General features: G+C 37.1%; 1 protein-coding gene across 2 annotated transcripts; it reads left to right on the plus strand.

The window, feature by feature from the left end:
• The first annotated feature begins 47 nt into the window (after window positions 1-47).
• Window positions 48-3,415, plus strand: LOC106388388 (26S proteasome regulatory subunit RPN13). 2 transcript variants are annotated; one of them, XM_013828441.3, is made up of 14 exons: window positions 48-204; window positions 409-468; window positions 589-681; window positions 775-834; window positions 1,061-1,099; window positions 1,170-1,244; window positions 1,368-1,434; window positions 1,611-1,683; window positions 2,025-2,146; window positions 2,237-2,260; window positions 2,335-2,429; window positions 2,872-2,949; window positions 3,022-3,076; window positions 3,156-3,415. In XM_013828441.3, exons 2-14 carry the CDS (start codon window positions 436-438, stop codon window positions 3,236-3,238), a joined length of 897 nt encoding a protein of 298 aa, XP_013683895.2. In that variant the 5' UTR covers window positions 48-204; window positions 409-435; the 3' UTR covers window positions 3,239-3,415. The 2 variants fall into 2 exon arrangements, with proteins under 2 accessions (XP_013683895.2, XP_013683896.2); XM_013828442.3 differs by having other exon boundaries at window positions 59-204; window positions 412-468.
• The last annotated feature ends 17,724 nt before the right edge of the window (window positions 3,416-21,139 follow it).

Consider the following 21,139-nt stretch of genomic DNA (forward strand, 5'->3'; position numbering starts at 1 on the left):
TGTCCAAGTTAATTAGGAATTAAAAAAACAGAGCTTTATATAATAACAAGATTAAAGCGTAAACAAACAGGAAGGAAGGAATAGGAGGAAACATAAAAAAATAAAAAAAAAAGGGTTAAAAGGAAGAGACGAAGCAAATCGAAAGAAAAGCCGAGAGATTGATTATCAGCTAAATCCGTTCCTAGCGAACTTTCTTGTGAGAAGGTATTAATCTAATCTGCTTAAGATTTGTGCCTAGGGTTTTGTTCTTCCATCAGTATCTAAGGATTCGCTTTCAGATCTGCTTTCTATATTATTAAATTTGTATTCTCTCCTACAAAGTGCAAGTAGAAGAACCTGGCTCTAGTGATTAGTTTTATCGAAGAGCAGGATTGTGATTTCTCCGTGTACTGAAATATTATTTTGCAGTAGAAAGAGAGAGAGAGAGTCGGTGATATGAGTTCAAGTGAAGCTTTTACCGTGGTGCAGGTAACTTGTACAAATTTACTCAGATTGTTGAATATAAAAGTTGCAACAGCTAACTTTTTAGTGTGTAAATTTTTTTTTAAAAAAGAGCCCCTCTTATCATATTTTGTGTTTCTTTGGCAGGAAATCATGCTTGAGTTTCGTGCTGGTAAGATGTCTTTGCAGGGAACAAGGGTTGTCCCTGATGCACGAAAAGGACTTGTCCGCATTGCTAGAGTAATGTCCCCCCACACACACACTTATTCACTTGTTCCAGTGGCACGTTACTGGTTACAATTAATCTGATCTCTTCTCTCTTCTCTCTTTCAGGGCGAGGAGGGACTGGTTCATTTCCAGTGGCTTGATCGAACCCTGAATGCGGTAGAAGATGTATCCTTTCCACTTTTAAAATAATAATAATAATAAATGGATTCAAAGGTTATTCAAATTTCAAGTCTTTGCTAGGCCAGTGGATTTGTGTCCTGAGCCTAACAACTTGTTCCTTTGAGGAACTCTCTTTTATTGCCTGAAATAAAACAAATTCAGAGACTTATTAATTGTTGCTACCAGTTGTGCTCCAATTACAGTGTTTTCTCCTTGACGATACCATTTGTAGGATCAAATTGTTTTCCCTGATGAAGCGATATTTGAAAAGGTATGCCCGTTCTATTTAAGTTGCTAGCATTTTTGATGTTCTAATTTCCCACAACTTGTTTTCTGTTTAGGTTAATCAATCATCAGACAGGGTGTACATTCTGAAGTTCAACAGTGATGACCGCAAGTTATTCTTATGGTTACAGGTGCTTTTTTTTTTAAAATCTTTATACATGATATGTTTGTGACCTAATCAATTTCATCTTGATGCCTTGCTGATCTTTGATCTTATTTGTTTCTGGGAATTCTTTTTGTAACTAATTTTGCAGGAGCCGAGAGCTGAAGGTGATGCAGACATATGCTCTGCGGTCAATCAGTACCTTAATCAACCACTAGGTACGTAACATTCCTATCTTGTTTCAAACAGTCTAGGACTCTGCATTAATTCGCATATGAGCCTGAAAATGTTTTTGCCATCTCTCTGGGTATAACATATGCCCCTGATAATGCAAGCACTCAATGTGATAGCAGGACAGTATTGAATAAAATCTAATAAAGTTTCTGTTCACCAGAGTTTGGTGAAGGAGATGCCGTTGCTATCCCGGAGGAAGTGGAAGAGATTGCAGAAGACGATGTTTCATCCAGGTACTGATTATGTCAAACTCTTAGTTTTGCATAGCCATTTTATCTTCGTGAAACAGATATTTTCCTACTGTTTTTCTTATGTTGCATTTTACTTGTGACTACACTTTGCGGATTATTGTTTCTCTCGACAAGGGGTCGACAAATTTCGCTATCAAAAGCTTATCTCCTTCTCTTATGACAAAAAAAAAGAAAAAAAAAGCTATCTCCTTCTCCATGATTATGATATAAGGAATGGCTTAACAGTTAATTTTATTATGTTATCAAGGAATATGCTATATTTGGTGTTGTAAGAACGCTATTATCTTTGCTGCAAATGTTGTTAACTTATTTATCCTTCATAGAGCTGGAAACTTGGTTGTACCAAATGTGTCTACAGAGGTGAGTGATGTGTCATCTTCGTCTGGACCAGTTAAGCTGGCAGACCTGCAAAGAATTCTGAACAACCTCTCTTCTGGTCCTGCAGGTAAAATTCTCAACCGCTTGGTACTCCCTTCTATAAGCTTTTCTGGTTTCCCTCTTATATACTCATTCAGGTACGTTGATATTATTTTAGGTATCACTGAAGATGAAGAGGAAGGTGAATATTTACAATTTTAGGTATTCTGTTTATTCAATATTTACCACATCGTCCTCATGTTTCATCTTCCGAAGGCCTAGTATTAGGGGATATCCTGAAGCCCGAGTTGATTATGCCATTGCTTGAGATGTTACCTGTACAAGAACGACTGTCTTCGCATTTACCTGAGGTATGTGCTGGGCGTCAGTGTTTTATATTTTTGATGAAGATGAGTATTTACATGGACTTGCAAGTTCTTTCTCTCTTTTAAATGTGTGATAGAAGCAACCGAGTCAAGTTGTAAATTTTGGGGAAGTAATAGGCACAGAGGGTCTCTAGATTATGAAATGATTTAGGGGTGGGATTAAAAATTTGTATGGGGTGAAAGGAGAGCTTTATATCTATCTGATGGTGTTGTTGTTTGAGAGTGGAATAGCTTTGATTGGGGAGACAGAATAATAGAATTCACACCAAGTAATTTCTTTTATATTTGATACCATAGACAAATTCAGAGTGGCCCCAACTTCCTTTCAATCTGTTAGCTCACTGAGGTCAACTGTTGTTGCCGAGTCATAAGCTGCCTAGGCTAATAACAATGTTCATGCACTGGACTAATCCAAGGACTTTGACAGGGTCACTGTAGGGCAGAAGATATACTGGAGTTGTTACAGAGCCCTCCTTTTCGTCAACAAGTAGATGCATTTACCTATGTAAGCCTCTCTGTGACAATGTTGTTTGCGTTCTTGGCTTGATATTCTGACTCCAATTTACTCTCGCTCTAGGTACTTCGCACAGGACAGATAGATTTGACTCAGTTCGGCATCGACCCAAGTAAATGTGAGTCTGGCTCTTACAATAGAATTTCCAAAAGCTTTTTGTTTCATTTTTATAAATACAGTTTTCACTCTTATTGTAGATAAGTTCACAGTTATCTCATTCCTAGAGGCACTCGAGGACTCGGTTTCATCGCAATCAAACGACGCAATGGATGAGAGTTGATCTTTTCATATTCTCATGATTTTGTTCCAAGTTCGACCTTTCAACTATGAAAATCATTTTCGTTGTTTGATGAATTTGGATTTATGAAGTTTTGTTGAAGTTTATGTGTTGGGATTTTATTGTGTCAGACACAGGTTTTCAAACATTGTTATCAGTTTTTAGGTTTATTATTCAATATCTATCTATCTTTATATATAAAATACGCTTTTAATCTCTCCTGAGTGTGCCAACAAGGATGACAGCACAACAATTATGTCTCCAGCCGTTCGACACGTGTCTCCTTATTGAAACGCAATGTTTTCCGTTTGATCGAGTGGGCTTCAAAATTGGCTCTATATTTAGTTTTGTATTTAGCCCAGAAAAAGCAAAACTTTTACACATAAAGAACAGTTTTCTCCATCCTGGGCCCTCCATGTCGGATTACACGTCAGTAATAGGAGACGTTGTGACACGTGTCCTCTTTAGCCATACTCACCGTTTCATTAACGTTAAATTGGGCTATGTGTTTCTCATAATTTAGTGGGCTTTACTCAATGATTTAGCCCAACACCAGCCGCAAGATTTTTAGGGTTTTGACGTCTTCTACTATGAAACGAACAGTTTTCTTCTTCGATTTCTCTGATACATCTATGGAGTTTCGTTTTCTTCAATCCGCGTTAATCATGGCTCTATGAATCTTCGATCTGACGTTCTGTCTGTTAATCATGGTTCTATGAATCTTCGATCTGGTGTTCTGTCTTCTCTTTATATAAATGAAATTTTCCTTCTAATTGATTCATCCTCTTTATCGTGCTCTTAACTCCATCATCCCTTTACGAACACGATGGAAGTGGCCAGGTCCATGATGGAAGTGGTCAGGTCCATGATGTTCTACACCAACATGCCTAAGAGGTTCTGGAGTGATGCAGTCATGACAGCATGCTATCTCATCAACCGAACTCCAACAAGAGTCCTTGATGATGCCACACCTTATGAGGTATTGAACAAAAGAAAACCATCAATTGACCATTTACGGGTATTTGGGTGCTTGTGCTATGTATTGCAAACAGGTGATCATAGGAACAAACTTGAGGCCAGAAGCACAAAGGCAGTGTTCATTGGGTATTGTACCACTCAAAAAGGTTACAAATGCTACTCTCCAGAGACAAGAAGAGTCTTAGTATCCAGAGAGGTCAAGTTTGTGGAATCTAGAGGCTATTATGAGGAGAAGAGTTGGGACAATCTCAAGGATCTATCTCAAGGGGCCTCAGATAGGGCAAACAACCTACGAATTATCATGGAGAGCCTAGGTACCATCATGACACCAAATGAAAGAACTACTAGTTCAGCAAATAGTTTAGATCAAGCCAATGGTATGGATGCAGCTGAAGAGGCTTCTCATCCTAATCCTGAAGGGGGGAATCAAGAGGATTCGTCTACTGGTCAAGAGGAACCATACATGGGTCAAGAGGATCCGCAGACTACTGATCAAGAGCAAGAGGTTCATGATCAGGATGAAAGCCAACAACAAGAGGAATCAAATCAACAAAATGAAGTTGAAGCTGAGATTGTTGGAGAGGTCCAGCCGCTTAAGAGAAGCACAAGGGTGAGAAAGCGTCCATCAAATTGGAAGTATTTCAACAGTCAAGCAGTAGCCCATCCCACTCAAGCAACTTGCTCCCTTGCTTACTATCCAAGAGATCATCAAGCCTTCATCACCAATATATATCAAGAGTATATTCCGAGGACCTATGAGGAGGCAATGGAGATAAACGAATGGAGAGACTCAGTAGATTATGAGGTCAGTGCCATGATCCGAAATGGAACTTGGTTTGAGAGTGAGCTCCCCAAAGGTAAGAAGGCTGTCACAAGCATGTTACTATTCACTATCAAGTACTTGGCTAATGGGCAACCAGAAAGAAAAAAAACCAGACTTGTTGCAAGAGGCTACACTCAAGTCTATTGTGAAGATTACCTTGACACCTTTGCACCAGTAGCTAAGCTTCACACGATACGGATTGTACTCTCATTGGCTGTGAACTTAGAATGGGATCTGAGGCAAATGGATGTCAAGAATGCTTTTCTACAAGGGGAGTTAGAAGATGAGGTCTACATGAGACCACCACCTGGTATGGAACACCTTACCAAACCAGGAAATGTATTGAGGCTGAAGAAAGCCATCTATGGTTTGAAACAATCACCAAGAGCGTGGTACCACAAACTAAGCACCACACTCAATGAAAGAGGTTTTGTCAAGTCTGAAGCTGATCATACCCTATTCACCCTCACTAGCCAGCAAGGAATCATTGTCATTTTCATCTATGTTGATGACATTATCATCACAGGCAGTGACAAAGAAGGGATCATCTCGACCAAAGCGTTCCTTAAGGCTTCATTTGATATCAAGGACTTGGGAGAGCTCAAATACTTCCTAGGGATCGAGATGTGTAGGTCTAAGGAAGGGTTGTTTCTATCTCAAAGGAAATACACCCTTGACTTACTAAATGAGGCTGGAGATCTTGGTGGAAGAGCTGCCAAAACACCTCTAGAGGAAGGATACAAAGTGATGCGTGAGGGGGAGATTGAAAACAAGTCATATGAAGATGTAAATCACTATAGGAGAATGGTGGGAAAACTCATTTATCTTACCATTACCCGACCAGATGTATGCTTTGCAGTAAACCAAGTAAGCCAACACATGCAAGCTCCCAAGGTACACCACTGGAACATGGTTGAGAGGATTCTCAGGTACCTAAGAGAGGCACCAGGCCAAGGAGTATGGATGGGATGCAATAGAAACACTGAGATTGTTGGGTACTGTGATGCGGATTGGGCAGGAGATCGAGTTGATAGAAGATCAACTACTGGATACTGTACCTTCATTGGAGGCAATTTGGTAACATGGAAGAGCAAGAAGCAGAAGGTGGTGTCTTGTTCAAGTGCTGAGGCAGAATATAGAGCTACGAGGAAGCTCACAAGCGAGTTGATTTGGATCAAGGGACTTCTTAAGGACTTGGGAATTGAAGTTACAACGCCAATCACGATGCATTGTGATAACCAGGCTGCTATACACATTGCTAGCAACTCAGTCTTCCATGAAAGGACCAAACATATAGAGGTAGATTGCCACAAAGTGAGACAAGCCGTGGAGCAGAAGATCATATTGCCGTGCTACACAAGGAGTGAAGATCAACTAGCTGATATCTTCACCAAGGCAGCAAACACTAAGGTATGTGAGTTCATTCATCCAAAATTGGGACTCACAGACCTATCATGTCAATGATCTCTCCTTCATGAAGTGTTCTACTCTTTTTCCTTGACTTGGGTTTTCTCCCAAAGGGTTTTACCTAGTTGAGGTTTTAATGAGGAAATACTTCATGGCTTCCAAGCTTGACTTGTTCCACATGGTCAAGCTTGAGGGGGAGTGTTGACATGAAGCAGAATTAAGCAGCTAGATTTGAGAATTAAGCTGCCAGACTTGAGAATTAAACTGCCAGACTTATAAGGTTTTATAAAGCTTTTATAAGGTTTTATAAGGCTTTATAAAGGTTTTATAAGCTCGAGTTTATTGAAGAGAAGAAGAAGAGAGAAGAATATATTTTATTATATTGTGTACTGAGGTCAATTGTCTTTAAATACTTGTACCCAGATCCACAATTTGAATTTCAAGGGAATAGAGTTTCTCTCAGATCTACTTTCTCTCTCTCTCTGTTCTTCAATGTTCTTCATCTACATCTCTTTATCCTCACATTCTTTCAGTTTACAGTCTACTGCTTTACACGCCAACTTCCACAGTGCCTAACTAAGTTAGAGAACAGAACCTTCACTTTCCAGCTGAAGCTCACTGAGTTCAACTTCACTTCAAAGCATCAGTCATTCACCATCTCCCACATATTTGAAAAGCATCAGCGTCCACCACTACCAAGCTTCGCTGAACAAGTAAGCACACTTACAACCATTAATTCAACTGTACTGAACAGAAACTTCTTTCCTGTTAGCTACTTTACTTTTTTTTTGTTTCTCCAGAGAAGTAACAATCAACTTGGTGAAGACATGCCACGAGCTGGAGCAGTGTCAAGTAAGCGATCTGGTGAGATTACCGGTGAAGCCTCTAAGAACACTGGTGCGAGTGATCGTCTTGGGATTGTTGAAGGAGGTGATGCTGATCCACCTATCCAATCTGATGAAGCTGTTTTTGTTGACTCCACCACTACCAATGAACCACCCACGGATGATGTGCGTGAAGGGAAAAAGCCACGCAGAGCTTAGCTTCCTAACTTCAGCATGAGTTGATGTTTCAGTCGTCATCCTCGCCTCTTATCTTTTCTCCGTCTTTTTCCTGGTTTTAGTATTTTAGTACTCAGAGTTACTTCTCAGATGAAACCTATTTTATGTTTTGTTTTAGATCCTACGTATTAGTTTTCCTTACCATCTTGGTCATAAAATTAGTTTTTATCTTTATTAAAAAAAACTCTTTCTAGAAGTTTTTAAAAGGGTGACTCATACACATGATATATGTAAAAGGTTATGAGTGGTAGTCTACAGCTCCATACTTATAACTTGCGTTCTAAGTGTAAAAAACATGTTTTTGGTAGGTACAACAAGAATTTGTATCAAGAACATGTTTGTTGAATAATTCAACAACACATTTTTTTTGTGTTTTTTGGTAGGTGCAACAAGAAGTCTCACCAACTCTTTATAATCTCCTATAAATAACCACACAAGGAGAAGAAGAAATCCATCCCAAAACAAAGAGAGTGAGCAAGAGAAAAAAAAAAAAAAATCTTTTTTGTGAGAAAATCTTTCTCTATAAGAAATTAAGTGTAATTTCTTGAGTGTATTTGGGGTCGGGTGTGAGTTGAGAGCTTGTAAAAATTTCCCGGGTTGATAATAAAAGATCTGTAGCAGGTCCGGAGACGTAGGCAAGATTGGCCGAACTCCGTTAACAATTGTGTGTGTGTTTTTCCGCTCCCATAAATTCTGGTTTACCGCAAAATTTGACCGTGTTATCAGAGCTTGAGTTACGGTGATCGGTCAAATTTTTTGCGGAGTTACTATTCATGTGAACAGTAATTCGTGAATAGTGAATTTTTGTCGGTAACATCGGTTTGTCGGCGTAGGTGTTCTAATACACGGTGGTTCCAGAAATGATGGGAGGCGAAGACGGTTCGGCGCACAGTATCGGGAAATTTGACGGTACATATTATGCATTTTGGAGAATGCAAATTGAAGATTATCTGTACGGAAAGAAGCTTCATCAACCGCTGAGCAAGAAGCCTGAGAAGATGGATCAGGATGAGTGGGAGCTCCTTGACAGACAAGTTCTGGGTGTTATAAGGTTAACACTGTCGAAAAACGTTGCTCACAACGTTTCGAAGGAGAAGACCACAGAAGGGCTCATGAAAGTTCTCTCTGATATGTATGAGAAACCTTCGGCAAACAATAAGGTGTTTCTCATGAAGAAAATCTTTCATTTGAAGATGGAAGAAGGTGGCCTGGTTGCCGCACATGTGAACGAGTTCAACACGATTGTCAACCAACTGTCATCAGTTGAAATCGAGTTTGAAGATGAAGTGCGAGCACTGATTTTGTTGGCATCTCTGCCAAATAGTTGGGAGCCAATGAGGGCAGCGGTTAGTAACTCTGTGGGTACTCAAAAGCTCAACTTCAATGATGTTAGAGATCGTATCCTTGCTGAGGAAGTTCGAAGGATAGACTCTGAGGAGGCATCAACGAGCTCTGCTTTCAACGTGGAAAACAAAGGGAGAAACCTAGATAGAAATAACCGGAGTAATGGCAGATCGAAGTCAAGGAATGGACGGGGTCAGTCCAAATTCCGACAGCCTGCAGAGTGCTGGAATTGTGGAAAGGCAGGTCACATTAAGAAGAATTGCCGAGCACCACCGAAGAAGGAAGACAACACTAGAGGCGGAGCCAATGTAGTGACACGTGAAATCGCTGATGCATTGGTAGTGTCTGTTGATTCCCCGAGGAAAATTGAAGCTCATGATGCAGCTACAAGTACCACCAAAGCGTCAATATCCTATGTTGATAGCCCAGTCGATTCATGGGTTCTTGACTCAAGAGCGTCATTCCACACCACTCCGCACCATAACATTATGGAGAATTATGTTGCAGGAAATTACGGAAAGGTATATCTTGCTGATGGATTATCTTTGGACATAGTTGGTATTGGAGATATCAACCTGAAAATGTCAGACGGACGTGTGTGGAAGATTACGAAGGTCAGACATGTGCCAAAGTTGATGCGAAATCTGATCTCAGTAGATCAACTTGATGATACGGGGCACGATGTTAATTTTGGTGGTGGAGCCTGGAGAGTCAAGAAAGGTTCCATGGTGGTAGCTAGAGGTCATAAAAGAGGCACTCTTTATATGACGACGAGTTATCAAGACACTGTTGCTGTTGTCGAGAATGCCAAACATACCAAGTTGTGGCATTGTAGGTTGGGGCACATGAGTGAGAAAGGGATGAAACTCATGGTGGAAAATGGTGCTCTTCCGGATCTGAAGACGGTGGATCATCAGATGTGTGAAAGTTGCATCCTTAGGAAACAAAAACGAGTTAGTTTCTCTAAAGGAGGAAGAGAGCCAAAATCTGAGAAGTTAGAGCTGGTGCACACTGACGTGTGGGGACCCGCTCCTGTTGCATCGCTGGGAGGTTCATACTACTATGTGACCTTTATTGATGACTCCACAAGAAAAGTGTGGGTTTACTTCATGAAGAACAAGCATGAAGTGTTTTCGGTTTTCAAAATTTGGAAAGCCATGGTTGAGATTGAGACGAATCTCAAGTTGAAGTGTCTAAGGTCTGATAATGGTGGTGAGTACATCAGCGGCGAGTTCAAGAGATATTGCGCTGATAATGGGATCAAGATGGAGAAGACTATTCCTAGAACGCCTCAACAGAATGGAATAGCGGAAAGGATGAACCGAACCTTGAATGAGCGTGCAAGGAGCATGAGATTGCACTGTGGATTACCAAAGACGTTTTGGGCAGATGCAATCAATACCACAGCCTTCTTAATAAACAGAGGACCGTCTGTACCATTGGGATTTAAGATCCCTGAAGAAGTTTGGAGCAGAAAGAAAGTAAACCTTTCTTATCTAAAGGTGTTTGGATGCTTAGCTTATGTTCATATTGATTAAACTTGACTCGAAGTAAACTTGACTCGAAGTCTAAGAAGTGTTACTTCCGGTTATGGTAACGCGGAGCTTGGTTACCGGATTTGGGATGATGAAAATCAGAAGATCATCCGCAGCAAGAATGTTGTGTTCAACGAAGAAGCGCTGTACAAGGATAAGCTAGGAGAAGGCTCGGAGAGGAAAGAGCCTGGAGCTGTTGACTTAGAAGATATCCTGACACCGAAGTTCCCACAGGATACCGCAACAGCGGAAAAAGAAATCTCTCAAGACGAGAGTGGTGAGGCTGAAGAAAGTGATGATTCTGAAGTGGTCCCATATACACCAGTCACGGAGTTACGACGGTCAAGCAGAATCATCAGAAAGCCAGTAAGATTCTCTCCATCGCTCAACTACATTCTGCTCACAGACAGAGGCGAGCCTGAATGTTATGAGGAAGCTATGCAAGTTGATGATTCGATCAAGTGGGAGCTTGCAATGAACGACGAGATGGACTCGTTGTTATACAATCACACGTGGGAGTTAGCAGATTTGCCTAAGGAGAAAAAGGCATTGCATAACAAGTGGGTCTACCGAATAAAAGAAGAACCTGATGGGAGTAAGCGCTATAAAGCGAGGCTTGTTGTGAAGGGATTCCAACAAAAAGAAGGCGTTGACTACACCGAAATCTTCTCTCCTGTAGTCAAGATGGTGACTATTAGAACGGTTCTTGGGCTGGTAGCACAAGAAGATCTGCATCTTCAACGGATGGATGTGAAGACGGCATTTCTTCACGGTGATTTGGATGAGGAAATTTATATGAAGCAACCCGAAGGCTTTGAGATCAAAGGGAAGGAAAGCCTTGTTTGCAAGCTGAAAAGGAGTTTGTACGGCTTAAAACAAGCTCCAAGACAGTGGTATAAACGGTTCGACAACTTTATTAAAGGCGTTGGTTTCTTGAGGTGTGAAGCTGACCACTGTTGTTACTTCAAGACGCTTGAAGAGTCCTACTTGATATTGCTCCTATATGTCGATGACATGCTGATAGTAGGAGCAGACTTGCACGAGATCAATAGCTTGAAGGCGAAACTCTCAGAAGAGTTTGCGATGAAAGACCTTGGAGAAGCAAGACAGATTCTAGGGATGAGAATCAGTAGGAGCAAGGAAGGTCTTAAGCTATCACAAGAGGAGTATGTGAAGAAAGTCCTCAAGAGGTTTAACATGGATGATGCGAAGCCAGTTAGTACTCCCCTGGCAAGTCACTTTCGGTTATCCAGAGAACAGTCTCCAAAGACGGAAGACGAGATGGCATGTATGGATAAAGTTTCATATGCTTCTGCTATAGGAAGCCTGATGTACGCGATGATATGTACAAGGCCAGACATTGCACATGCAGTGGGAGTTAGCAGATTTATGAGCAATCCAGGGAAGGAACATTGGGAAGCCGTTAAGTGGATTTTCAGATATCTAAAAGGAAATCCAAGTTTATCGCTATGTTTCACGAAGTATAAGACGGGATTGCAGGGATATGTTGATGCTGACAATGGAGGTAACATTGACAGCACGAAGAGCACAACCGGGTATGTCTACGCCTTTGGCGGTACTGCAATTTGTTGGGTTTCAAAGTTGCAGAAAATTGTATATCTATCAAGCTGTGAAGCTGAGTATGTTGCTGTAACGGAGGCAACAAAAGAGATGATATGGCTACAGTCTTTTCTAGAAGAACTAGGCCATGACCAAGGGAAAGGTATGTTGTACTGTGACAGTAAAAGTGCCATCGATTTGGCAAAGAATCCAGTTTACCATGCTCGGACGAAGCACATACATCGTCGGTATCATTTCATCAGATCAGCGTTGGAAGATGAAATGTTGGTGCTTGAGAAGATCCCAGGAAGCAAGAATCCGGCAGACATGCTAACGAAGATCGTGCCGTATGACAAACTGAGGTTGCACACAACCTCAGTTGGCTTGTTGGAATAACAAGCTGGGGAGACCTGCTACATTAATCAAGGTGTGAAGACATATTAAAACCAATCTTCAAGTGGGAGATTGTAAAAAACATGTTTTTGGTAGGTACAACAAGAAGTTGTATCAAGAACATGTTTGTTGAATAATTCAACAACACATTTCTTTTGTGTTTTTTGGTAGGTGCAACATGAAGTCTCACCAACTCCTTATAATCTCCTATAAATAACCACACAAGGAGAAGAAGAAATCCATCCCAAAACAAAGAGAAAAACAAGAGAAGAAGAGAGTGAGCAAGAGAAAAAAAAAAAAAAATCTTTCTTGTGAGAAAATCTTTCTCTATAAGAAATTAAGTGTAATTTCTTGAGTGTATTTGGGGTCGGGTGTGAGTTGAGAGCTTGTAAAAATTTCTCGGGTTGATAATAAAAGATCTGTAACAGGTCCGGAGACGTAGGCAAGATTGGCCGAACTCCGTTAACAATTGTGTGTGTGTTTTCCCGCTCCCATAAATTCTGGTTTACCGCAAAATTTGACCGCATATTTCCTAAAAGGTGGATTGATTCCATCGCTTTGAGGCCGCACGACTATGATGTGACTCTACATCCCACTCTCAGTTTTAATTAAAACTCAAAAGGATAAAGTGATAAACTTTTAAGTTCCTCATCTTCCCTCTTCTTACATATGAGCTACAGATAACGACGCCTGGACTACGTCACGTACATTATTTAATCAACCCTCCAACCGTCGTCCGTAGACCCCCCAGATTGTACCCCGTTTAATTATTAATCCGTCAAAAAATCACATGAAAATTAATTGTCTAGATCACAAACGGTCGGAGTCACTATATGCAAATGGCTTTTATGAGTTTTCAGCAAAACACATCTTACACTTTAAAAAATCTGCAACACGATTACTGTGTTTCAGGGATAACTTAATCTTGCTCAAGTTCCATCCATATCTCCATCTCGGTATCAATAACTTCATCAATGGGAGTCTGAGCCAATGTTGCCCACTTTGGAACTTCCTCAAGAAGAATAAGCCAAGAAGTTTCAACACTTGATGGCAACGTAAAAGTTGAAACTGAAAGGTTTCCATTCTTTTTGAATGTCGTATCTACATTTATTTTCATGCGTACACCTAAGTTTGGGAGTGTGGAACATCAACTCAATTCTTTTTGTCTCTTTCGGGTTTCCACAAGTTTTGGCTATATGTTTTTTTTTCTTTTTGAAAATTTTTTTTGGCTATATGTTGGTATCTGGGTTTGATGTTATCTGCAGGCTGAGAGGCCTAAACACATTAACAGGGCGAGTAGAATCTATGGTTAAGTTTAAATGACTTGCAAGGTTGTGTCGACTTTATGCCAATGCTTTTTAGGATTTTTGGTTGTTGTAGTATTGAGTTTGTAACTGTTACTTCTTAGTGTTTTCTTATTTGGTTTTAGAAATTCTCAAATATGTAACTTTATTTTTTATCATCGAGCATTGTAAATCAATCACGATAAAAAAAAAAGAATCACTATCAACTTACGATAGAGAATTTTGAGTAACTTAGGTTTACCTCACGTGGAACACAATGTTCTGCCGAAACTCAAACTTATGGTTGATTGTTATAATACAAGTTTTGTTCACACTGAAGAGAAATGTTATGGGAACGGACATGAAAAATTACAAGTCAAAGTTACAAACTTATCACTCATAAAGTGTATTTACAATTTTTTAAACAAATAATTTTAGACAAGTGACATTAAAAAAAAAATATATGGATATTTAAAACTAAGTATTTGAGTTAGTTACAATACATATAATATTCCCTTCTAAATATTATATTTCGTACATTTCGTTATTTACAGTATTTAAATGATCAATAAGATTTTGGAAGTAAGAATATGAAGTAAAAATCAATATAAAGGAACATATTTTCAACAAAGATATATAAAAAAAAAATTAGATGATTTTTTAAAGGAAAACTGGGCACATAAGATCACAAAGGTGACAAATAGACATGGCAAACATGATTTTTTTAAAAAACAAAGATAAGTTTCTTTCCGACTCCACCAACATCAATTTTGAAATCTCTGATTTTTTTTCAAGTGTTTTTTCTCCGGCATAATCATGGTATATTCAGCGATCTCACTCTCCGATTAAACTTTATGTGTTAAAAGGATTTGTCTTTCACTATAACCCGCTTATGGTTTTTATGTCGATTGGCAAAAGATTCGTGCGTTATAAATTATAAGACAAATCCTTTTAACACATAAAATTTAAAACTTTATGTTATTCAATTACAAAAAACTACAAAATGTTAATTTAAAACTGTAAAAATTAAGAAACTAATAGAAACTAAAAAGTAAACCTAAACTATTTACATAATAGTAAAAAAAAATAACTGAACTTCAAAAATCGTAGATTACTTATGAATTGAAAGTATCTTCTTTACAGATACGGAACGACCTTAAACGAATTGAAAATTTTGAAATAAAATTTTATAACTGTACATTTAAGATTTAATTTATAATATATACAATTAGATTTACACTTTCATTATTTTACTTAGCTTTTCGATATCATATTCAGCATAATATAAACCGTAACAACATGCAGTCAATTCGTTCATATAAATGATAATCATGAGAATCATAAGACCATTTTTGAGATCCCAAAATATAACAACCCACAATTAACTAAACAATTATGAATTCAGAATTATCAAAAAAAAAAACATACTACAAGAACATTACCTGCACCTCATCACACAATATTATATGTTATATATCGCAACCTGTTAATATAGATACAAACATCAAAATCAAACATAATTAGTCTTAGCATACACAATCCCTACACATCCTAACATTCTTAAAAACCATAAAGGTTATTATATACTTCTATTGGAAAATCTTACATAAAATACACGCAAAAAAAGTATATAATTACTTATTTATATATATCACACGTAAACTATATTTCGCGCGTAGCGCGGACCGACCCTAGTATAACACAAAAGAATAAAGCAGGGTCGGTTTTAGCAGTTAGATCTTCTATTGATGATCTGATAAATTTAAAACATCACTTAAAAACTTTGTAAAGAAATTTCAAGTTTCTTTGTCAACAATTAGGCCTCACCATCATTGTTTTTAAGGCAGTTCATTAATTGTTTATTATTTATTCTTAAATTTGAATTGGTTAAACTGAAATGTAACAACTAACAAAATAATTTTTTTTATGCAAAGATCTAGACATTTTGCTAAAGAATCAAAAAGAATCTTCTTATTTTTATTTTTTTTTTAAATCTTCTTATTAGTCTAACTATTTCTTTTAGCTTCATAAATTTTTTTTACCATTCACTTAGATCCTAAATCATTGCTATTAATTCCTGATAATGAGTTCCAAATTTAGGCATGCCGAGTTTTGTATTATACAATTACTTCAATCTTCTGAATGTAAAGGAGACGAGACAACTGTCTATCTTAGTACTAACTAGATTTTAACCCGCACGTCCGTGCAAATATTTTTATTTTATAAATTTATTTGATATTATTACAAATGTTTTAAATATATAATTTTCATTTTAGTATTATATATTATGTAACTTTATAATATTATTGTTTATATTTTTTATTCGGCATTATTAATATATAGTGATTTGTTTAATATATTTTATTTTGTTATTAATTTTTGTTACTTAATAATATATTTTCGAGTTAGGTATAATAAAATAACAATATGAAATAATCAAATAGATAACTTTCTTCAAAATATATATATTTTTTTAATTTATACATTTTTCTATAATACATATTTAAAATTTCTTTATTTATAATGTAGAAAAGAAATATGTCTAAGATAATTTATATTTACTTATTGTGTTTTAAAAAATATACGTTAACTTATATTATTTTAGTATTTTACGGGATTTATAAGTAAAAACACTGTTTTGTTTAAATAATATAGTCCTATTATTTTTGTAAATTCTATATACATAGTAGCATCTATCATATTATTATAGTAAACTTTTTTGATATTTTGGATGTTATGATATTAAGTTTTCTTTTTATTTGTAATTAACATTTCAAAATGTTTGATTGCTTTAATTTTTATAGTTTTCTAATAACATATTGTTTAAATAGTATATGAACTAAAGGTTATTATATAATATTATATTTTTGTATAAAAAATTTGAAACAATATATTGTTGAGAGTTTCAAAATAAATTAAAAGATAATATATAGTTGTAGATATAAAAGTTTAACCTATGTTAATGATGAGTGATAATTTATTTAAAACAAAAAAATTTTAAAAAATAAAATTTGTTAATTTACCTATTTAATATATTTTTGTCATATTTAATTTATATAGCACTTCTATGTTTATATAATACATAATATAATTATGGAATTTATAAAAAATAGTATATAATTTATATTTTTTTGTTTTATAATAAAATTTTAGTTAACATTTATTTATAATAATATTATATTACGAATTACTAAATTAATTAATATGTTATTTTACAAAAATAATTAAATTTTAAGTAAAATTTTGTTATATTCTTTCTTAACAGATTTTGTCAAGGAAAAACTATGTAATGACACTGGCTAAATTTTCACAAATCTCGAAAGAAAGAAGAAAACTAGACATAAATAAATTGGTAGAGCCAAAGCAATCAATTTTTGAATGTCCTTCCCACCTTTAGACAACTATCTAGCACACCAGCCGTCGACCCTGTTCTATAATCTTTATTTGATAAAATGTAAAGACCTTACATTTTGATATATTGTTATCTTCTAGGATGCCTAAATATGATCTCATACCTCTTTCATTCTGAATACTTAGATTGTTTCGTAAAGACGAAGGTGAATATTTTCAATTTTAGGTATTCTGTTTATTCATTATTTACCACATCGTCCTCATGTTTCATCTTCCGAAGGCCTAGTATTAGGGGATATCCTGAAGCCTGAGTTGATTATGCCATTGCTTGAGATGTTACCGGTACAAGAACGATTGTCTTCGCATTTACCTGAGGTATGTGCTGGGCGTCAGTGTTTTGTATATTTAATGAAGATGTGTATTTACATGGAATTGTAAGTTCTTTCTTTCACTTAAATGTGTGATAGAAGCAACCGAGTCTTGTTGTAAATTTTGGGGATGTAAGAGGCGCAGAGGGTCTCTAGATTATGAAATGATTTAGGGGTGGGATTAAAAAGTTGTATGTGGTGAAAGGAGAGCGTTTTATCTGTTGGTGTTGTTGTTTGAGAGTGGAATAGCTTTGATTGGGTAGACAGAACAATAGAATTCACACCAAGTAATTTCTTTTATATTAATACCATAGACAAATTCGGATTGGCCCTAACTTCCATTTAATCTGTTAGCTCACTGACGTCAACTATTGTTGCCGAGTCCACTAGGCTAATAACAATGTTCATGCACTGGACTAATCCAAGGATTTTGACAGGGTCATTGTAGGGCAGAAGATATACTGGAGTTGTTGCAGAGTCCTCCTTTTCGTCAACAAGTAGATGCATTTACCTATGTAAGCCCCTCAGTGACAATGTTATTTGCGTTCTTGGCTTGATATTCTGACTCCACTTTACTCTCGCTCTAGGTACTTCGCACAGGACAGATAGATTTGACTCAGTTCGGTATCGACCCAAGTAAATGTGAGTCCGGCTCTTGCAATAAAACTTCCAAAGGCTTGTTGTTTCATTTTTATAAATACAGTTTTCACTCTTATTGTAGATAAGTTCACAGTTGTCTCATTCCTAGAGGCACTTGAGGACTCGGTTTCAAGCAATCAAACGACATGGATGAGAGTTGATCTTTTCATATTCTCATGCAGGGCCGTGCCTGACATCAAATGGGTCCCAAGCACAAAATAACTATATGGCTATTTTAATGAAAACTAAAAATCTATTCTAGGAAAGGGATCGAACTTCTCGTTCCTCCTTCACATGCTCTCGCTCATTAATTCTTGAAGCCATATGGCTTGCTTAGCAGCTTCCGTTGCAGCCATAAACTCTGCTTCACAAGATGAGAGGGCTATGGTTTCTTGTTTCTGAGAATACCATGTTATAGGTGTCTTGCCGAAACAAAATAGGATCCCAATGGTGCTCTTTCCGTTGTCTATGTCAATGTTGTGGCTATTGTCGCTCTATCCAATGAGTTTATTTGTTCCTCCTTTCTTGTACACCAAGCCGAGCCCAAGAGTACCTCGCAAGTACCTTACAACCTGTTTCAATGTGCTTCCATGTGATTCACGAGAAGAGTGCATGTACCTGCTAAGTATTCCCACCAAGAATAACTTGAGGCCTAATTCCATAGGTATTAGTGCCGCGTTGCAAGTGTCCATCCCTGCTTCCTGTAATATTCACCGTGCATATGCCTCTTGTTTGATCTCTATTCCGTTTGATCCTTGACTTATTTCAATGCCGAGATAATAAGTCAATTCTCCGAGATCAGACATTTCAAATTTCTATGACATTGATGCTTTGAACTCCATGATCGACTTGAGGGTGTTTCCAGTCACAAACAGGTCGTCTAGGTATATGGCCACGATAGGTAGTGTCTTTCCTTCTTCTTTCCGATGCACTGAACTCTCCTTAGAGCAATTTTTACACGTCAAGCTCTTTAAAATCTGGTCAAGCTTTGTGTTCCAGGCTCTTGGAGCTTGTCATAAACCATATAATGCCTTAGAAAGTTTGAAAAATTTATGATCTTCTCCCTTCTTTTTAAAATATTCAGGCTGCTACACATACACGTCTTCGTTTAGTTCTCCGTGTAGAAACGCTGTCTTGACGTCTAAGTAGTGGATCTCTCATCCACCTGCAACAGCTAGTCCGATTAACAACCTTATTGTTTCTATTCAGGCTACTAGAGCGAACACTTCGTCAATGTCAATTCCAAGCTCTTGAACATATTGTTACGAGCCTAGACTTGAATTTGTTGATCGTTCTGTCTGTGTTTCTCTTGATTTTGAACACCCACTTAAGTCCTATGAAGTTTACTCATGGTGGCTTCTCCACCAATATCCATGTTTCATTCTTTTTAATTGAATCGATCTCATCCGAGCATGCATCTCTCCATCGTTTTATCATGCTGGCTTCTTTATAGTTAATCGGTTCATCGTTGAGTATGAGAAGAAACATCTATCATTCTGTGTCAGCTATCAGAACGTAGTCATTGAGCTAAGTGGGACGGCTTGCTTGTGTTGAACGTCTCAGTTCTTGTGTCGTATCTTGTTATGTTACCCCTTCCGTATTAACTAGTTCGAGTGTTTGAGTTTCTTCTTCTGCAGCTGCACACTTTCTCGTTGATTTCCAATTACGAATGGACCATGAATGTCGTCCATTGTAACTCCCCAAGACATACGAAACATTTCAGATTCAATCTCCATCTCGTTGTTGGCTCCCTTCCAATTCCAACATGAGTTCTCGTTAAAGATCACTCTCTGCTCACCACTATTCTTCTCGTGCTTGGATTATAAAGCCTAGACATTTAAGATGAAATCAAATGACAGGGAGAGTTTGAGGTGGGGAAGGAAACACGATAGTTTATTTTTAGGTGGATCGGATTTTAGGGTTGAGTTTAGGTGGGTTGGATCTCTTGGTTGGCCTTTGTAAATAATCTATTTTATTAAGAAGCAATTTATCTTTAGCCACATTATTCATTTAAAATAAAAATAATAATATATATTTTATTATAGGGGAAAAGAAGAGTTTTTGAAGAGGAGTTGGGGCAAAACATATTAAAGTCCTTAATTAGTAGTTATCGATTATTGACACTAAAGTATTTCAGTCTGTAACTCGAATAACCCAATCTATTTAGTCCATAATTTCATATTATATGACAGTTATATTTTTAGTAGGCGAGTAGTCTCTCATCATCCGATGTCTACCAGCTATTTCCAAACAAAGGGAAGTTCATTGTCGGAATAAAGTAATTTTGTTATCTTGATTTCCCCGTATTCTATCACTATCCAAACACTTGTGAGCCAAGAACGAGCGACGCTAGACCTGAAGAAAAATGCTTGTAGGACGAGACGAAAAAGGGTAAGGATGGGTTCGGCAAACTTAAGGGAATCATCTTTCTTTACTACTCAAGTTTACGTCATTTTTTTATTTCCTCAAAAGTATTTTAGGCCAAGAGTTTCATTATATATATATATATATATATATATAAATCGCCCCCCAAGTGCGGTGTTGACTGGAGGAAGAGGGTGTGGGGTTGCAAGAATTCATAAATGTGATGATACATCGATTTCATGATAACTCCTTGTAACACATCACATGAGCTACTCAACTCCGCAGACTCCAAAACAAATATTCACTCGTTCAATTTTGCATAATAATTAGTTTTAAAATACTTCAATCATTCCTTGTTAATAGAGGGACCAGCTAGCGTCAGAAAATAGATACAACTAATTAGTACACCTGATTAAGTCGGATATATATGTAGATGTATATATATTAGGGAAGTTGATAACTTGCGTAAATATATTAGATTAATACGATTAATACGGTTGTTAATTTTGAATCTTATCTCAGTTCTGAAGTTATTTTTAGGTTATCCACCATTTTTCACCAGTCTCTATGTTCTAGATTTTATTTTCAACAGTGGATCTGTTCTAACTTCTCTTTAGTATTAAAGATAAATAATTCACAATAGATCACAGTATAGCTCAAATTTGTAATCGACAACAATATCAATGAGCAGCTGTCAATAGGTAGGATTAAAATCTTTCAGTCAAACTTATCACACGATTTTAACTGACTTCTAACGAAGAAATAGATTAAAAAATGAGTATATATGGATTGGGTTAC

The sequence above is a fragment of the Brassica napus genome, chromosome C3 (assembly GCF_020379485.1).
Source record: "Brassica napus cultivar Da-Ae chromosome C3, Da-Ae, whole genome shotgun sequence".
In the NCBI taxonomy this organism is placed as follows: Eukaryota; Viridiplantae; Streptophyta; class Magnoliopsida; order Brassicales; family Brassicaceae; genus Brassica; species Brassica napus.